Source organism: Misgurnus anguillicaudatus, chromosome 20 (genome assembly GCF_027580225.2).
Source record: "Misgurnus anguillicaudatus chromosome 20, ASM2758022v2, whole genome shotgun sequence".
In the NCBI taxonomy this organism is placed as follows: Eukaryota; Metazoa; Chordata; class Actinopteri; order Cypriniformes; family Cobitidae; genus Misgurnus; species Misgurnus anguillicaudatus.
Window position 1 is genome coordinate 20557720 of NC_073356.2, and position 16231 is coordinate 20573950.

The 16231-nt window shown below is 36.7% G+C and overlaps 1 protein-coding gene across 1 annotated transcript; it reads left to right on the plus strand.

The window, feature by feature from the left end:
- Positions 1-10086: 10086 nt before the first annotated feature.
- Positions 10087-14963, plus strand: LOC129455815 (uncharacterized). Its single transcript, XM_055220617.2, has 4 exons — positions 10087-11079; positions 11196-11354; positions 11503-11595; positions 14525-14963. Exons 1-4 carry the CDS (start codon positions 10087-10089, stop codon positions 14849-14851), a joined length of 1572 nt encoding a protein of 523 aa, XP_055076592.2. The 3' UTR covers positions 14852-14963.
- Positions 14964-16231: the final 1268 nt, after the last annotated feature.

Genomic DNA, 16231 nt, shown 5'->3' on the forward strand with positions numbered 1-16231 from the left:
ATTTTCCACGTCACACAAACGCTTCCACGTCACACGAGATACTAATCTCCGCCTATAGCCTCACCCGCGAGAGAAACGAAAACTATGACCTGCCCACAGCTAGTTGTAAACATGATATCACGCTGTGTTTTCAGTTTGTGTTGTTTTCACTATACCAAAGGAGACTTTTTCAAGGAGGGATATACTAAACGTGTCTGTCTGTGAAGAATCAGTGGTTAAAATTAATTTTTAACAGAGGGATTTAGAAGTTTGGCAATGAAAGATTGGTCAGTACCCACTTTATTTGGGACAACATGCATCTCCTAACCACAACCTGTAAATATGATTATAGCTACATACTTGCTTAAATGAGTGTAACATGTCTATCGTCGTTTTTATTGCTTGGATTAATGATGAATGATGTTGTTGTTCAAACTCTATATACTTTCAGAGTCACGATAGCAAGCGGTTAACGTAACGCATGCTCACTTAGGGTTTTGCTATTACCTGGTTTGTTTACATAAATGCTTAAATGAGTGTAAAATGTTAGTTTCTATCGTCGTTTATAGTGCTTGGATTAATGATGAATGATGTCGTTGTTTAAACTATATACTGTCAGAGTCACGATAGCAAGCAGCTTATGCTGCACTTGCGGGTTTGTTATGACCCGGTTAGTTTATATAAATGCTTAAATGAGTGTAAAATTGTTAGTTTCTATCGTCGTTTTACTGCTTGGATTAATGATGAGTGATGTCGTTGTTTAAACTGTTAATTTACTGTCAGAGAGTCATGTTAGCAAGCGGCTAACGCATGCTCACTTACGGTTTTGCTATGGTCCGGTATATTACATAAATGCTTAAATTAGTGTAAAATGTTTGTTTTTATCGTCGTTGTTATTGCTTGGATTAATAATGAATGATGTGTATTGATGTTGATAATGTCTTCTCAGTAAATCATGTTAGCACTAAGTCAATACATGTTGCACTATTGTTGGTCGTGCAACTGATCTGTGGTCTGTGCAGAGACTCTGTCAGTTGACCAATCAGAGCAGAGCAGGCTACTGAAAGGTGGGGTTTAGGCAGACTGAGTCGTTGAACGGCTTCACACGTAAAAAAAGTCCGTAAAAATCACAATGTTATTGCAGCTGGGTTGCCGGTAATTTACCGTAGATTTACATTTATGTTATTTACTGGCAAGAGTTTGTTCAAAGTTAAATAAATTTTAAATATTAACAAGTCTTTATCTTTACAGAATAAAACTATACAATAACAGCCTCATGCAAAGCATTCTGGGAACCAGAAATCATCATCAACCTTTTTCTGTTTTTTGCTTCAGATTTTGTTTCCCAGAATGTTTTGCTTGATGCTGTTTTTTAGTTTTACTCTGTAAAGACAAAGACTTGTAAATGTTTAATGTTCATTTAACTTTGAACAAAATGTTGCCAGTAAATAACATAACTTTAAATCTACGGTAAATTACCGGCAACTCAGCTGCAATTTCTACGGATTTTTTTACAGTGTTTGGGGATCTCTGAGAAATGGGGTAATTTTAAATTTATATTTTGAGAAAATTACAGTGTTTTTTGACCTTGCATGCATTTAAACCTGTTGTCCGGGACTTATAAACAGTGATAGGATGCTTAACATTGTCATCTTACTGGCTCTTTAAATGTTATCAAAACATATAAACAATGAAAACAAATGAGACATAGATGTCTGAGGTGCAACAAAACTGAAAGCTTTTAATTATAATGGTGCATCATGATAAATAGAAGAAACATTTTGGGTGAAATAGTTACATGATGAACCTTTAAAATCCAAAAAAACAGTTCTGTTTAAAAACTTTTTTTTAGTTTATAAAAAGGTATGAAATAATTATTTTTCTAAGAACCTTTATCTGAATGATTTTTTTTGAGGAACCAAAAAGGTTTCTTCTATGGCATTGGTGTGAAGAACCTTTTAAGCACCTTTATTTACTAAGAATTTATATTAATTTATATATATATATATATATATATATATATATATATATATATATATATATATATATTTACAAACCCCAATACCTCTCAGCTTGAAAAATAACAGTGCTACTCCTAAAATATGGAAAAATCAAATGTGCACGGAAAGCAAATGTTGGATATTTCAAGCGGAACATGTGGTCTGGCCTCTGCCTTGATAGGCCATTATGGTAATCTGTGTTACTTAGAAAGACACCAAGAAGCTATGCCCTATCCACTTTATCAGCATGAATACAGCAAATTAAAAACCAAACCCAGGCGTCGCCTCCGCTGAAACGAAAATTCAGAGCCATTTATTTTTATTAGAAGCTATATAGGAATATACACAGACGCGTGCACATTCTCCCAATTAGGTACAAGGGAAGGCAGACGTGTTCATTTTCTGAGCTGTTAACTACACAATACAGTGATGCCATGATTCCCCGAGCATGTCGCCTGTGAGAGAAGCGAGCATGCTGCTCTCTCGTTTCCTGTTCAGTAAAAGCCGCAGCTGAACACCACAGGGCTTAACTCAGGTGTCGCACATTTACCATGAATGCCTGTTTTACTGGAAATAGAAAGAACCACAACGCAGAGATGGGGGACTCGAGTCATATGACTTGACTCCATATATATATATATATATATGGAACAACATTTTCTGAAAGGCATTAAACTTTTAGACTTTGAGTGAAAAGCATATAGATAGGGCATGCACATAAATATATTGTATACACACACACACACACACACAAAAAGAAAAATATCGTACAGAATAAAAAACTTCAGAGTTGCAAGCACAGCCATATACTTTTTTTCTTATGCACACAAACACATTCAATTTAATATTAATAAATTACACTCCAGTTCACTCCAATAATGTACAATAGTAAATTCACTTCAAGGTTTGTGTGATTCAATGATTGATGTTTTTTGTTTTATTCTTTTATTAAAAATGAGGTTTCTAATATGGTGGCATAGAAACCAGTGTACTTGACTTTTTTAATACTTTTCCATGGTCTTCTATCTTTCAGGCATATTGAAACTGTTAACTTGTAACTATACCCTTTTCATTATTTATTTTGGAGTTACATTTACATATTAGGCTTTGGAGTTTTGATTTTTATTTAATTTTAGATTTTTATTGTATTTATAGCTCACCTGTTTGTGGACACCTTTTAACCTCCTAAGACCTGGATTTCCACATACGTGGACGTCAAATTTTTGTTGTTGTTTGCACTATAATACTTAATTCTGTGTAACTGGAACTTGTGGTACACAAACATAGACAATTACACTGCTTCATCTTCAAAGAAAAAAAAAACCCAATAAAAACAAGTGATACGTATACTGTAGCTTACCCCTGAAACATCAAACTTTCTGAAATTTGTACGGACCCTGGGGATGTGCATTTGGCACAGAAATACTCAGCTTTTTTGACACTTTGCATTTGTTTTGCATGAGGAAACCAACTTTTAAACTGTGTAAATAAGTCAGAATGCATGAAATACCGTTGAACCCCCCCCCTTTAAATCATCAAACATTTGTATGACTTACTGTAGCAGTGACTTGCTTGACCCAAACTGCGACTTGACTTTAATTGCTTGACATAAAGCGCTTGAGACTTGAAATTTGAGAGTTGAGACAAAGGGTCTTTTTACACCTGGTCACTTCATGTGTTTTCTCTGATCGGATAGCTGTCTGATTTGTTAACACTGGTACATTTACATCTGGCCACATAAATGCGTCTTGGCAAAACGGATATCAATCCAATCTTTTACCCCCGCCCAATATGCAAATACACTTTTTATTACTCCGCCTTAAAAAACTTAAGATGACGTTTATGCAACAATAAGTTACTGTATGTTGTACTGTATGTTGGGCAGGGGACGCGCGTCTCCTTGCTTGGCATAAGCTGAAGCTCGCAGTACAGCGCAGCAGGAGAGTGACAGCGCAGTGATTTAATGCAGGTCCATGACGGGAAAAGCATTCACAAAACTCTCTCTTAAAGTTTTATTTCTTTGTTTAATATCATTTGAGTTTGTCATTAGACTTGTTTATTGATTCTAGGAAGCTTTTTTACACGCTGTCGTCTCTCCATAAAGCAACGAGCGTGTCGTCTTTGTTTGTTTGTCTCTTTGACGACTAACTTCTGGGTGACGTGCTTACGTTGGGGAGGAGTTATGCGCTGAAAGATGTGGTTTCATCAACCAGATGTATTTACACTTGTCCAGTTTCATCTGAAATGCGGCCCAGACCACCTCCTGAAGTGGTTTGAGCGATCGGATTTAAATCCGTCTCGAAAACGTTTCGGAGGGCATTTACATCTGGTCTTTTTACGATCGAATAGCTATCCGATCAGAGAAAACGCATGAAGTGACCAGGTGTAAAAAGCCCCTTACTTGTGACATGTGTCACTTTCTCCTACTTCTGCCACAATGCCATTCAGTGGCTTTTGTAACTGAGCATATGTTTATACTTGGTATTATGCCAGGATAGTATTAGGAGTCTATGGGGCGGTTTCCCGGTCAGGGATTAGACTAGTCCTAGATTAAAATAAATGTAAGAGCTGTCCAAACTGAAAACAACTTGCACTGACATATCTTTAAATACCTCAGTGCCCTTTGTTTTGCCTCAAAATGCAAGTAATGTTTTTAATAAGGCATGTTTGTTAAAACATATATTCTCTCTAAGGTCTAGTCCTGATTTAAGATAATCCCTGTCTGGGAAACCACCCCTAATAGTCTCAATCAGCATACACAACCATCCCACCCACAAGATAGTCATCCTGATGCATTTTGCATATAAAATCGGGAAATGCTTACCAAAATCGTTTATTTGAATCTGATTGGTGAGTTGCTACACTGTAAATGCAAACATGGTATTTACTTAAAAATAGTAAATTGACCTTAATCAGTTTTTATCAACCTGCTCTTAACACTTGCTTTTATGAGTTACTTGTACTTTGAAGTTGAAAAATCTTACCAGCTCAGTCTACTTGAGCTGCAGTAATATAGAAAAAGTAAGTTTATGACATGTGGACATGCGCAGATCAGTCCTCTCTGAAATGCCTAAACCCAACCAATCAAGGTGCTTCGTGGGGCAGGTCTTGGCGTTGCGGGAATCGTAATTTTGCAGAATTCACCTCACCACCACATGCCGCAACTGACCAGGTGGAGCTGGACCTAAACATCGCTTCTACGGCACTTGTGATATCTTCAGCCGAGATTCTTGTGCTTGGCACACTCATTTGGTAAGTAAATATTTTACCCGTGTGGACACCGTTTTGTTTCTTTAAGTCAGCGCCAATGTTTTGTGCTTGATATGCGTGTAGTAATGTCTACTTACGCTGGCTAACTATATTGTAGACATAACGTGGCTATATTTTGCTAAAACTTGTTCAGTACTTTATTATTTTTTCAATCCACAACTTCCTCGGTGTTGAAAATTGGTAACTTTAAAGACTTTTGACACGTTAAAATTTAGGAATAACTTCAGTGTTATGGTTGCGCTCGTCACGCTGCGCACGTGCCGCCCCCCGCCAAGCCAGTAGGGTTGTTCGACTTCGTGCGGCGCTGCAGGAGTCGACGGCCGGATGACGTCAAGGTATCGCGAGAGCGAGTCGAAATATGATTTCTTGAATCATTCTCGCGGTACTTTGACGTCATCCGCTGTCGGTTCTTGCGGCGCCGCATGAAGTCGAACAAGCCTAGTAAGGTAAATTTTGTCGAGTAACGTACTGACTAGCATGATGACAGACTGATCCCGGTGGTTTGTGAGTTTCCTGAGCTTTATAACTGGTTTTTATAAGCTCAGGTAGAACATCAGAACAAGTATGTATCATTTTATTTTAAGCTAGGTTGTAAATTTAGCACTAATGCTAATTTAGCTAACTTTAGCTACCAAAAATAACAGTCTTTGCTGATCAAAGACAGGATTACCACGCGTGTCGACATGATTGGGGATATCACCACAGTGTTATTTTTATTTTATTTAACACTTACACTTAACACTGGTCGATATTCGTGGCTATGCCGTTTCCATGGTTATCACGTGTAGTACCCAGATCAGACACCTTAAAGACAAGAGTGTCTCCCTGTCTGAAAAAATCTTTACACTCAGTTTATCATAGCCTGTTATGATAGGAAACGTATTTGCTGGCATACTCCGTGGCTTACATTTATTATTCAATGTAATCTTGTACATAATGTGCACATTTTAATAAAGGGAACTGTATAGGCCTATGTTAGTTTTCACATGGTACGTTTTTTACTTGTTTGTGAGTTGTGGTGAACTTTGGTTGTATTAAATTGGTGTATTTTTTTGTCCCCTTTCAGGCTCAAGCAGATAAGCAGAAACCACACATTCCATAATCCCAGCAATAAAAGGTATTTTAATTATTGCATGTTACTTAAAGTAGAAGTTATGATGCATTGGAGCAATTGGATTACAACAAAAGCAATTCATTTTAAGAAATGCAAAGTAAATATCTTGTGTGTTTAAATGAATTTATCAATATAGTATATTTCATCATACAGAATATTTTGTGCATATGTTGTATTTCAAATATTTGATGTAATTAGTATTTCTGGACTGTCTCTATAGATACTGTGGACAGTCCATCATACCCAGGACTACAATATCCTAGTCTTAACACATAATTGAGTCATTTACCTTTTGTACTGCTTTGTTCACTTGTCTTGAAGTTCAATGATGAAAAGCTTGATAATTAGATTTTTGCAAGGATTTAGTTTTTCCTATAGCTCTGGTATTTAAAGTCTGATAATGTGGCCGGCCCTATCTTGCACCCGATGCGCAGCAGAATTTTCCACGCACGTCGGTAAACTAGGGAATGAACTTGTGCTCCCTGGGCTGTTCAGAGCAAAATAAAGAGGCATGTTCCGGCGCAAACAATACCTGATGCTATTTTGCAGTTCCTAGGGTCTAAAGTCAGTGGCGGAATTGTTTTAAGCGTTGCTCGTGGTATTCAGATGCTATTTTAAGCGAGCATGCTTGGCCATAATGTAGAGTGTGCACAACATTGTTGTGTCCATGAAGATGTGAGAATTTTTTTATAAATCTAGCTTAAACATTAACCCAAATTATTATACTATTATTATATTTTATTATTTATTTATTTTAACTAGAGCTAATTTGTGTGGGTTTCTCCCATCATCCCCATATAATGTCTGATTGGTTTTTCACGTTACACCCAAACCACACCTATGAATAATGAAGCTACTTCAGACCAACCTCTTTTAGATTTGCCCACAAAGTTACTTGCACTTTGTGCTTGATACTTGCGTTTCAGATCGTTAAAATGGGGCCCTGCATGTGTTTTTGTCTTTTTTGGCTGGACTTGATGCTAAAATTATCTTTTGTTTCTTTTTAGATTTAAAAAAAAGACAAACCGTTTCCTATGCAGTGGACATGTAAGTACTGCACATTTTGTGCTGAAAAGAGGGGCTACTTACTTAAGCATTATCGCTTAAAACATGGGTGCCACACTCGAATATCACCACTACCATGCCTTCATAATGAATGCCTGTGCACATTTAAATCTTTCAATGCACTCAAAGTCCACTTATCAACATGGCACACTCAAAAGGACCTAGGAAACATAGGTGAAACTGCTTTCCATTGTCAGCTGTGTGACTTTGTGGAGCCTTGCACTGAAGCTGACTTTTTTACCCATTTACGGAGACATTTGAAGCTGAAACAAAAGGTTTCTTGTCCATATCAGGGCTGTAACTTTCAGAGCAATGTTTATTCAACCTTTAATGCACATAAAAGCAAAGAACATCAAAACCACAATAAGATGGCATTCAAACCTGAAATTGTGTCACATAATGAGCTTGAGGAACCTCCACTTCATATAAATATTGAACCCGAGGATAGGGCCCCTGAAACTGATGAGGTTGAGTTTGAGGTTACTGAGCTCAGTGAAGATGTGGAGAACTTGGAAAGTCAGTTGGAACATAATGTAGCTGCTCTCTTTCTGAAAATGTCATCAATTCTTAACATCTCTGAAAATGCCCTGCAAGAAGTTATAGAGCAGATCAACCAAATTTATGTGCTTTCACAGCCATTGTTACATACATCGGTTGGAAAAATACTACATCAACATTGTGGAGATGTTGAGGACTCTTTAGTGAGTGAGATAGTTAAAGTATTTACTGAGAATAATGTATTCCTGAAATTCACTTCTACTGGGGGGTCATTGTCAACCACTAGCAAGCGAACATCATACATTTCAAAAGAATTCTCAGTGGTATCGCCTGTTGAGTTTGTCCTAAAAAATGACAGGCAGACAGTTGTGTATATCCCCATACTAAAAATGCTGCAGACATTACTAAACAATGGAGAAATTTTAGATAAGGCCATGTCACCAGAGACAAATTTGTCACAGGGATACAGATCTCACAGGGATGGTTCCCGGTTTAAAGACAATTCTTTCTTGACTGAAGAAGAATTCAGGATTGCTCTTTACTTGTACATAGATGATTTTGAGGTGGCTAACCCCTTGGGAACCTCCAGAAAGAAACACAAGCTATGTGGCATATACTGGGTACTTGGAAATCTACACCCTAAATATCGATCCTCTCTTCATACCATTCAGCTTGCTTTACTTTTCAAGGTCAGCAGTCTCAAAGACCATGATTATGGTGAAATTCTCCGTCCACTTATTCAGGACCTTGTTTTTCTTGAGCAACAGGGTGTATATGTTGAACAGTTAGGAGCCAGCATAAAAGGCACAGTATTATTTGTTGCAGCAGATAATTTAGCTGCCCATTCTTTGGGGGGGTTCTTTGAAAGCTTCACTGTAAGTCAGATGTGCCGATTCTGTATGGCCACAAGGGAGGAAATACAACACAAGGAAGTGCGGACAGGCTCATTTCAACCAAGAACAAAAGAAAATCATGATCGACAGGTGCAAGATGTATTGCAGGATCCTACCATGGCTCAACAATATGGCGTGAAAAGAAGCTGCCCACTCAGTGAAAGCTTGCAACATTTTCATGTTGTCAATGGTTATCCTCCAGATCTTTTGCATGATCTTCTGGAGGGTGTTGTTCCATTTGAACTGGCCTTGTGCTTGAAGTCACTGATATCAAAGGGATACTTCTCACTTGAAATTCTGAATGTGGCTATTAAAAAGTTTCCATATACATTTTCAGACAGAACAAACCAACCCCAGCTCATCGCAAAAAACTTTGCTTCCAAAGCAACAATTGGAGGAAATGGTCATGAAAATTGGACACTCCTCCGCCTTCTGCCACTACTGATAGGTCACCACATTCCTGAGGGGGATGAAACCTGGGAGGTTTTAATGAACTTAAAAGATGTAGTGGAATTGTCAGTGTCTGCAAGCTTCACAGAGGAGTCAGTGTGGTTTCTTGACAGCAAGATTGCAGAACATAGAGATATATTTCAGAAAGTTTTCCCGAACGAGAAGCTACGACCAAAGCACCACTACATTGAGCACTACCCTCAACTAATTCAAACTTTTGGTCCATTGTGTGATGTGTGGACAATGCGTTTTGAAGGCAAACACAAGTTCTTCAAGAAAGCTGTGCGTCACATTAACAACTTCAAGAACATACCCCTTACTTTAGCTCTCAGACACCAGCATATGATTGCCTTCCATTTAGCTGCTACCTCCTTTTTCAAACCATCTGTTGAAATTAACAAAGTGAAGTCTGTAATGGTTGCTTCATTTCCTGAAAATGTGAAGAACTGTCTCTATCTCAGGAATAACTACCAGAACACAGTTCTTGAAGCAGCTTCTGTTTGCATAGATGGCATTAAGTACAGTGCTAATATGGTCATTTCTGTTGGATCATGCTCAGGGCTCCCAGATTTCAGACAAATAGCTAAGATTGTGGTGATCAATACAGACATAATATTTGTCAGCAGACTCATGACATCATGGTACAATGAGCACCTTAGAGCATACGAGCTCTGTAGTAGCCATTTGTCTACGTTCTCTATCACTCAGTTGTCTGAACTAAATGATGTTTTCCCAATTTCACTTTACAGAGTTGGAGACAAGCACCTTGCCACACTTAAACGGCACATTATGCTGAGGGAGTGAAACGGCTATCAAAATGGACCAGAGGTTGTTGCTGAGAGTCATCATCGCTGAAGATGATATAAGGAAGTTGACATTAAATAAGAGACCACAGTCCATTGAAGAATTCAGAGTGCAACTGGTGGATAAACTGTCACTGCAGTATGATTTTAAACTGCAGTATGAAGATCAAGATTTTAATAATGCCCTCTGCAATTTGACTGAAATATCTGATTTACCTGAAAGAGCTACAGTCAAAGTCATCCCTCTTGTAACTCTCCAGTTAACAGCATTGTCATCACCCACCACAACATCAGACACTGACTGCAGCACAGCAGACTCTGAGATCCTGTCGACTGTAGGAGCCTCACCATCGCCATTGCTAAGACAACAGTGGCCCGAGATCTTTGACATACCCAATTTCTCAGTAGATGTTGAGTATAGGCTCAGACAGGCAGATCTTGCCTTTATGAAAGATGGAACGCGTATGACTCTACCACGAGATATGAAGCATGATATACTAGATAAGCTTGCAGAGACGATGTACAGTTTCAAGGCTTATCCTGAAGATGATCACTTTAGCAGTGTAGCAAAAGCACTGATTAGCAAACACCCCTGCCTCACTGAGCCTGGACCACACAGATGGTATGGCTGGAAAAACAGCCTTAAATTTAAGATGGCCAATTATCGCACAAAGCTCCGAAAAGTTGGATGTGAGGATGTAGCAATCAATGGAGGCAAAAGAAGTAAAGGCAACCCAGAGGGAGAATCCTCAAGCAAGAATATCAAGCGGCCAAAAAGAGGTGAAGCAAACTACCTGCCTAACTTACCTGAAGGACATGATGATACAAGCCTTGAAAATGCCAGAATGGTTCTAGTGGAAGAAATGACGAAAAAACAACGAAATGCCACACTCATTTCACAAATGATGGACCAATCATTCCCACTACGCAGACAAGAAATTGTAAAAAAGGAGCCTGCTGTACAGAACATGGTTGAACGAGGGCCAGCACTTTTCACAGAGAGACAGGTAAGCTATATTTGTTCTCAACCAATAAAATTATGCAAATCAAAAATAAATTCAAGGTGTGTGGCTAGAAATCCAAACACTTGTTGGAACGTTAATACCCCTCTCTACTTTTTCAGGTGTTTGCTGAGTTTAATAGAATCGCCAGTAAGAATCTTGAGGGAGACTTCTTTGACTCTTTGGACCAGTATGCCCCACGTTTCATCGAACTTTTCAAAACAAAAAAGGGAACTGTTGGCCAGAAACTCAAGGAGCTGATGCAGCACATGAGCTGGATGGTAAGTAGGTTCATTTTGCTTTTGATCTGTATGATAGTTCATAAAGGTCTAAATGAGACGATCCAGACCAACCTATTTTATTTCCTGTCTGCTTGTGCCTTGCAATTTACTCTGTTAACTTATCTTTTCTCTCTCTTTGTATCATTAGACACCAGACGTGACAGTACTTCGCTCAGTTGTCCTCAAAGGCATTCCCATTTTACTCGGTGACGACTCCAGTGAATTCTACAAGACCTGCTCTGTAAGTACTTGCACATAAGAAAAAGTTTGGTCTGTATGAATATAAAACTATACCTGTGTTGACATAGAAGATGTAATTCTATCTGCTCGATATACAATATACAGTTTGTACAGTGATTGATTATTTTGTATAGCAATACCTACTAGGGATGTAACGGTTCGCAAAATTTGTGGTTCCGTTCAATACGATTACACCTGTGCCACGGTTTGGTACATTTTAGATAAAGCAAAAATAAATGAATGGCAGAGAAGTTTCCTTGAATTTTTTTATTCTTTTTTTTTATTGAAAACTAACAACATGAAGTAAGATATTTTTTACTTTAAGCAATTATAGAGCTATAATTGACTCTTCTTGTGAGCATATTAAACAAAACAGCTTTTTTGGATAAAATTTATTGTAACATACTATCAAATGTTTATTTTATTTCAGATTAACATTTGAGGGCAGCAGTTGTATTCATAATGTCAAAATAAAACTGACTTAATGTTACTTGAAGGCTTACATTATGTTTGCCATTTGATGATGTTTTCGTGTCAGCGTCTCTTTTTATGAGCGCTCTCACGATGCACCTATATTTGAAATAACAAAATATTGGTTGCAGGGAAAATGGTCCCACGAACGGTTCCATATGAATACGCTTATCGTTACACCCCTTATAACTATACAACTAATTTGAGAGATGTAAACAGCCAGTAAATAAAAATAAAATGTTCCACATAAACGTTATACATATTAATTCATTTCAAATTTAAGGAGTAGCCCAGCTAACAGGAAAAAAGTTCTAAGAACGTTCCCTGAAACTTCCTAACGTTCCCAAAAATGTTCTGCCAATGTAAAAAATGTCCAGTTTTCTTGACGTTCTAAGAACGTTTTTGTGTTGTCTGAACGTTAGAGGAATGTTACATTTTTACCATTTTTAAACGTTATGACAATGTCATGTTTTAATGTTCACACAATGTTTAAAGGAATAGTCTACCCTTTTGCCACATTAAACTATGTTATTATCTCAACTTAGACTAATTAATACATATCTATCTCTTTTCAATGCGTGCACTGTACAGCGCGTCGTGAATGTGTTGGCATTTAGCCTAGCCCCATTCATTCCTATGATACCAAACAAGGAAGCCACCAAACACTTCAGTGTTTTCCCTATTTAAAGAGTGTTAAATGAGGAGTTATATAAGTAAGTATGGTGCCACAAAATAAACTTTTTTGGTACCATAGGAATGAATGGGTCCAGGCCAAATGCCAACACACCCACAACGCGTGAGACGTGTGCACGCATTGAAAAAAGGTATGTATTAATTCGTCTAGGTTGAGGCAATAACATACTTCAATATGGCAAAAGGGTAGACTATTCCTTCAAAACAACAACTGTTTATTATATTGACTTGTTTGATTATTATGTAAATGATAGAGAAACATTGCATTTTATTATATTTATTTTTATATTATTTTATTTTATTATATTTATTATATATTTTATAAAACATTATTTTTGAATGTTCAGTAAATAAATTGCTGTAGAAAACACAATTCATTTATTAGGTTTAAATGTTGATGTTTTGTTTATTTTAAGTCACCATTATTGTGATTGGTGTTTGTTTTAGTTGGGTTCTTGACCCTAGACTTTTGCTTGCTAGTTTTTTCCCCTGGTTGTGTTAACTTTGTGTTAAAACACCACATTTGTTTTGAACATGTAAAGTAAAAGTGTAATTCTGTGGTGGTTGGTACATAATGGTAAAAAATCATCACCTAATTAATTTACTAATCAAACGTTTCTTTTCTGTCAGTAATGTATATGAGATCCAGCACTTTCACAGCAGTTTGTCATTAAGGAGTTTTAGAAACTTTGGACAAAAAATATCCGCTTTATAATTGGGATGCACAAACATCAAGAATCACAATCTCAATCATGGTAACAAAGAAAATTGTTTAAAAAAAATCATTTATTTATGCCTTTGCAGCATGAAGTTTTTCATTTATTTGTCACCATGGTTGAGATTCATACTCTGATTCTTGATGTTTGTTCGTCCCAATTTTAAAGCGGATATTTTTTGTCCAAGTTTCTAAAACTCCTTAATGACAAACTGCTGTGAAAGTGCTGGATCTCATATACATTATTGACAGATAATAAACTTTTGATTAGTAAATTAATTAGGTGGTGATTTTTACCATTATGTACCAACCACCACATAATTACACTTTTACTTTACATGTTCATAACAATGTGGTGTATTAACACAAAGTTAACACAACCAAGGAAAAAACTAGCAAGCAGAAAGTGGGGTCAAGAGTCCAACTAAAACAAACAATAATCACAATAATGGTGACTTAAAATGAAACAAAACATGAACATCTAAACCTAATAAGTGAATTGTATTCTACAGCAATATATTTACTGAACATTCAAGAAATAATGTCTTAAAACGGTTTTAAAATAATAAAAAGCAATGTTTCTCTATCATTTACATAACAATCAAACAAGTCAATATAATAAACAGTTGTTTTAAACATTGTGTGAACATGATATTGTCATAACGTTTAAAAATGGTAAAATGTAACATTCCTCTAACGTTCAGACAACACAAAAACGTTCTTAGAACGTCAAGAAAACTGGACACTTTTTACGTTGGCAGAACGTTTTTGGGAACATTGGGAAGTTTCAGGGAACGTTCTTAGAACTTTTTTCTGTTAGCTGGGTAGGAGTCTAGGTTGAAAAGTCAGTGTCACTGTTCAAGAATGTATAGACCTTATTGTATCTCCATAGCTGTAGTTTAACCATACCAAATATATTTAGTTTGCTTTATTGTTACAATCCAGTGTGAAAATGCATTTAAAGCCATATTCTCTGATAACATTACAACAATAAAAATGAATGTTTTACACTAGCATGAATTGCAATGCTAATAAATGTATGTCTCTGTAGGATACAGCGAGAGACAAGGCTCTAGAAAGCATCACTGTTGGTGTGCTGACAGTTGTCAGTGAAGATAGTCCTCACGAGGGTCAAAGCTCAGTGGTCCTCCAGCCCATCTCCACTGCCATCATTCTTGAGGGAGGTATTGTTATGGATGATATTAAGAACTTGCCTCAGGCAGTTTGTCTGTTGTTTGGGCTTACATATGCATTGCATTTGGATTACCCAAAATGCATGGCAAATACACTCAACTTCATTCAGACTGTGATGCTTGGACTGGGAAAGAAAAACCTCCCACCAAAACTGTTAACTCTGAAGAACAGTCTTCTGGGTTAGAACAATAAAGAGCTGTCTTTGCAGCCATTAATGTTCTCCTGTTATTAGAGAAAGTTTGATTCTTTTATGCATTGTTCTCGCTTCTGATCTTAATAAAAAAAGAAGAAATTATTCCATTAAAGTCTACCTTGTTATGCAGGTATGCTAATGTTGGAAATAGAGCCACCTTGTGTTACAAAAAGTTGTTAGTTGTTGTTAGATGACAATGTCAGAAAATAACCTAGCACGGTTGTCCTGTTTACATTTGTGTTTTAGGAAAACTTTTGTAATGTAGTACAGATACAAACCCCAAGAAGTGACTTTTTTGTTTGTGTTGCTTTAATCCTTTCACTGCTCACTTTGGGACACAAAAGCATTTGTTGTACTTTCAGTTTTAAATGCAATTTTACATATAGAATTAGCTTAAAGTGGTTTTAATTGTAAAAAAAAGTTACATTTTAACTGTCTACAGTTAAACCAACCACAACTTTGTTTAGCTGCTGTTATGTACATGAATGTGCATTGAATAAATGTTGTAATGGAGCTGAATCAAATGAGTGTTTTTTTTAAAGTACATGTTTGTGATGTGTTTGCTTTTATTAGATTGTAACAGCAAAACAAGCACCCATTCAAGGAAATTGGTTTCTTTGAGTGAGCAGAACTAAAAGTATTAAGTTGTAGGTATTTAGTAATTCTAAGTGGGGTTAAATCCACACAAAATGAAAAAATTAAGTTAATACCAAGCATTGTTATTAAGTTACATGAACATAAAAAAACCGTGTTGGTGGTACTATTAGATTTAGTACTGCACACTTAAAATCAACAAGCTTTTCTAACTTACTAATCTTAAGCTTACTTTTACTGCACACTTAAAATCAACAAGCTTTTCTAACTCACTAATCTTAAGCTTACTTTGCTTAGTTTTTTTGAGGCAACGAGTTTGCATACTTTTTTTGAGTAAGGTCAACTAATTACATTTTACAGTGTATGCAACTGACCAATTTCTTTTTTTTTTTTGCTGAGCACAAGCTTTTATCAGTCCACTGGTCCCAAAGTGCAATTTCCAATTTAAATTCATCCGGTTGCTACAATGAGCACCTTCCGAATAAGATCTAGTTCTTGGATTTTGCAAAGTCTGCACAGGGTTTAGTTTGAGGTTGTTACAGGCGATGAAAATAAGATATCATTAAGCACAGTTGTATATTCAATTTTGTTTGTGGAGCTACTGTATATTCATGAAATAGTCGTAGGTTGCTTTTGTTTTGTTTACCCAGTTCATTGTGAGTCAGGCACACAAAGCATTACAATAGCCAGTTATTGCTGGTCATAAGGCCACATGATAAGGGTAATTTTAACAACTTGCACTTTCTTTTCTATGTAAAAAACAAAGTACACAGTACA

Coding starts and splice junctions, on each gene's coding strand:
- LOC129455815 (XM_055220617.2), top strand. CDS start 10,087: ATGGACCAGAGGTTGTTGCTGAGAGTCATCATCGCTGAAGATGATATA. Junction 11,080..11,195: donor CACTTTTCACAGAGAGACAG/GTAAGCTATATT, acceptor CTACTTTTTCAG/GTGTTTGCTGAGTTTAATAG. Junction 11,355..11,502: donor TGCAGCACATGAGCTGGATG/GTAAGTAGGTTC, acceptor TTGTATCATTAG/ACACCAGACGTGACAGTACT.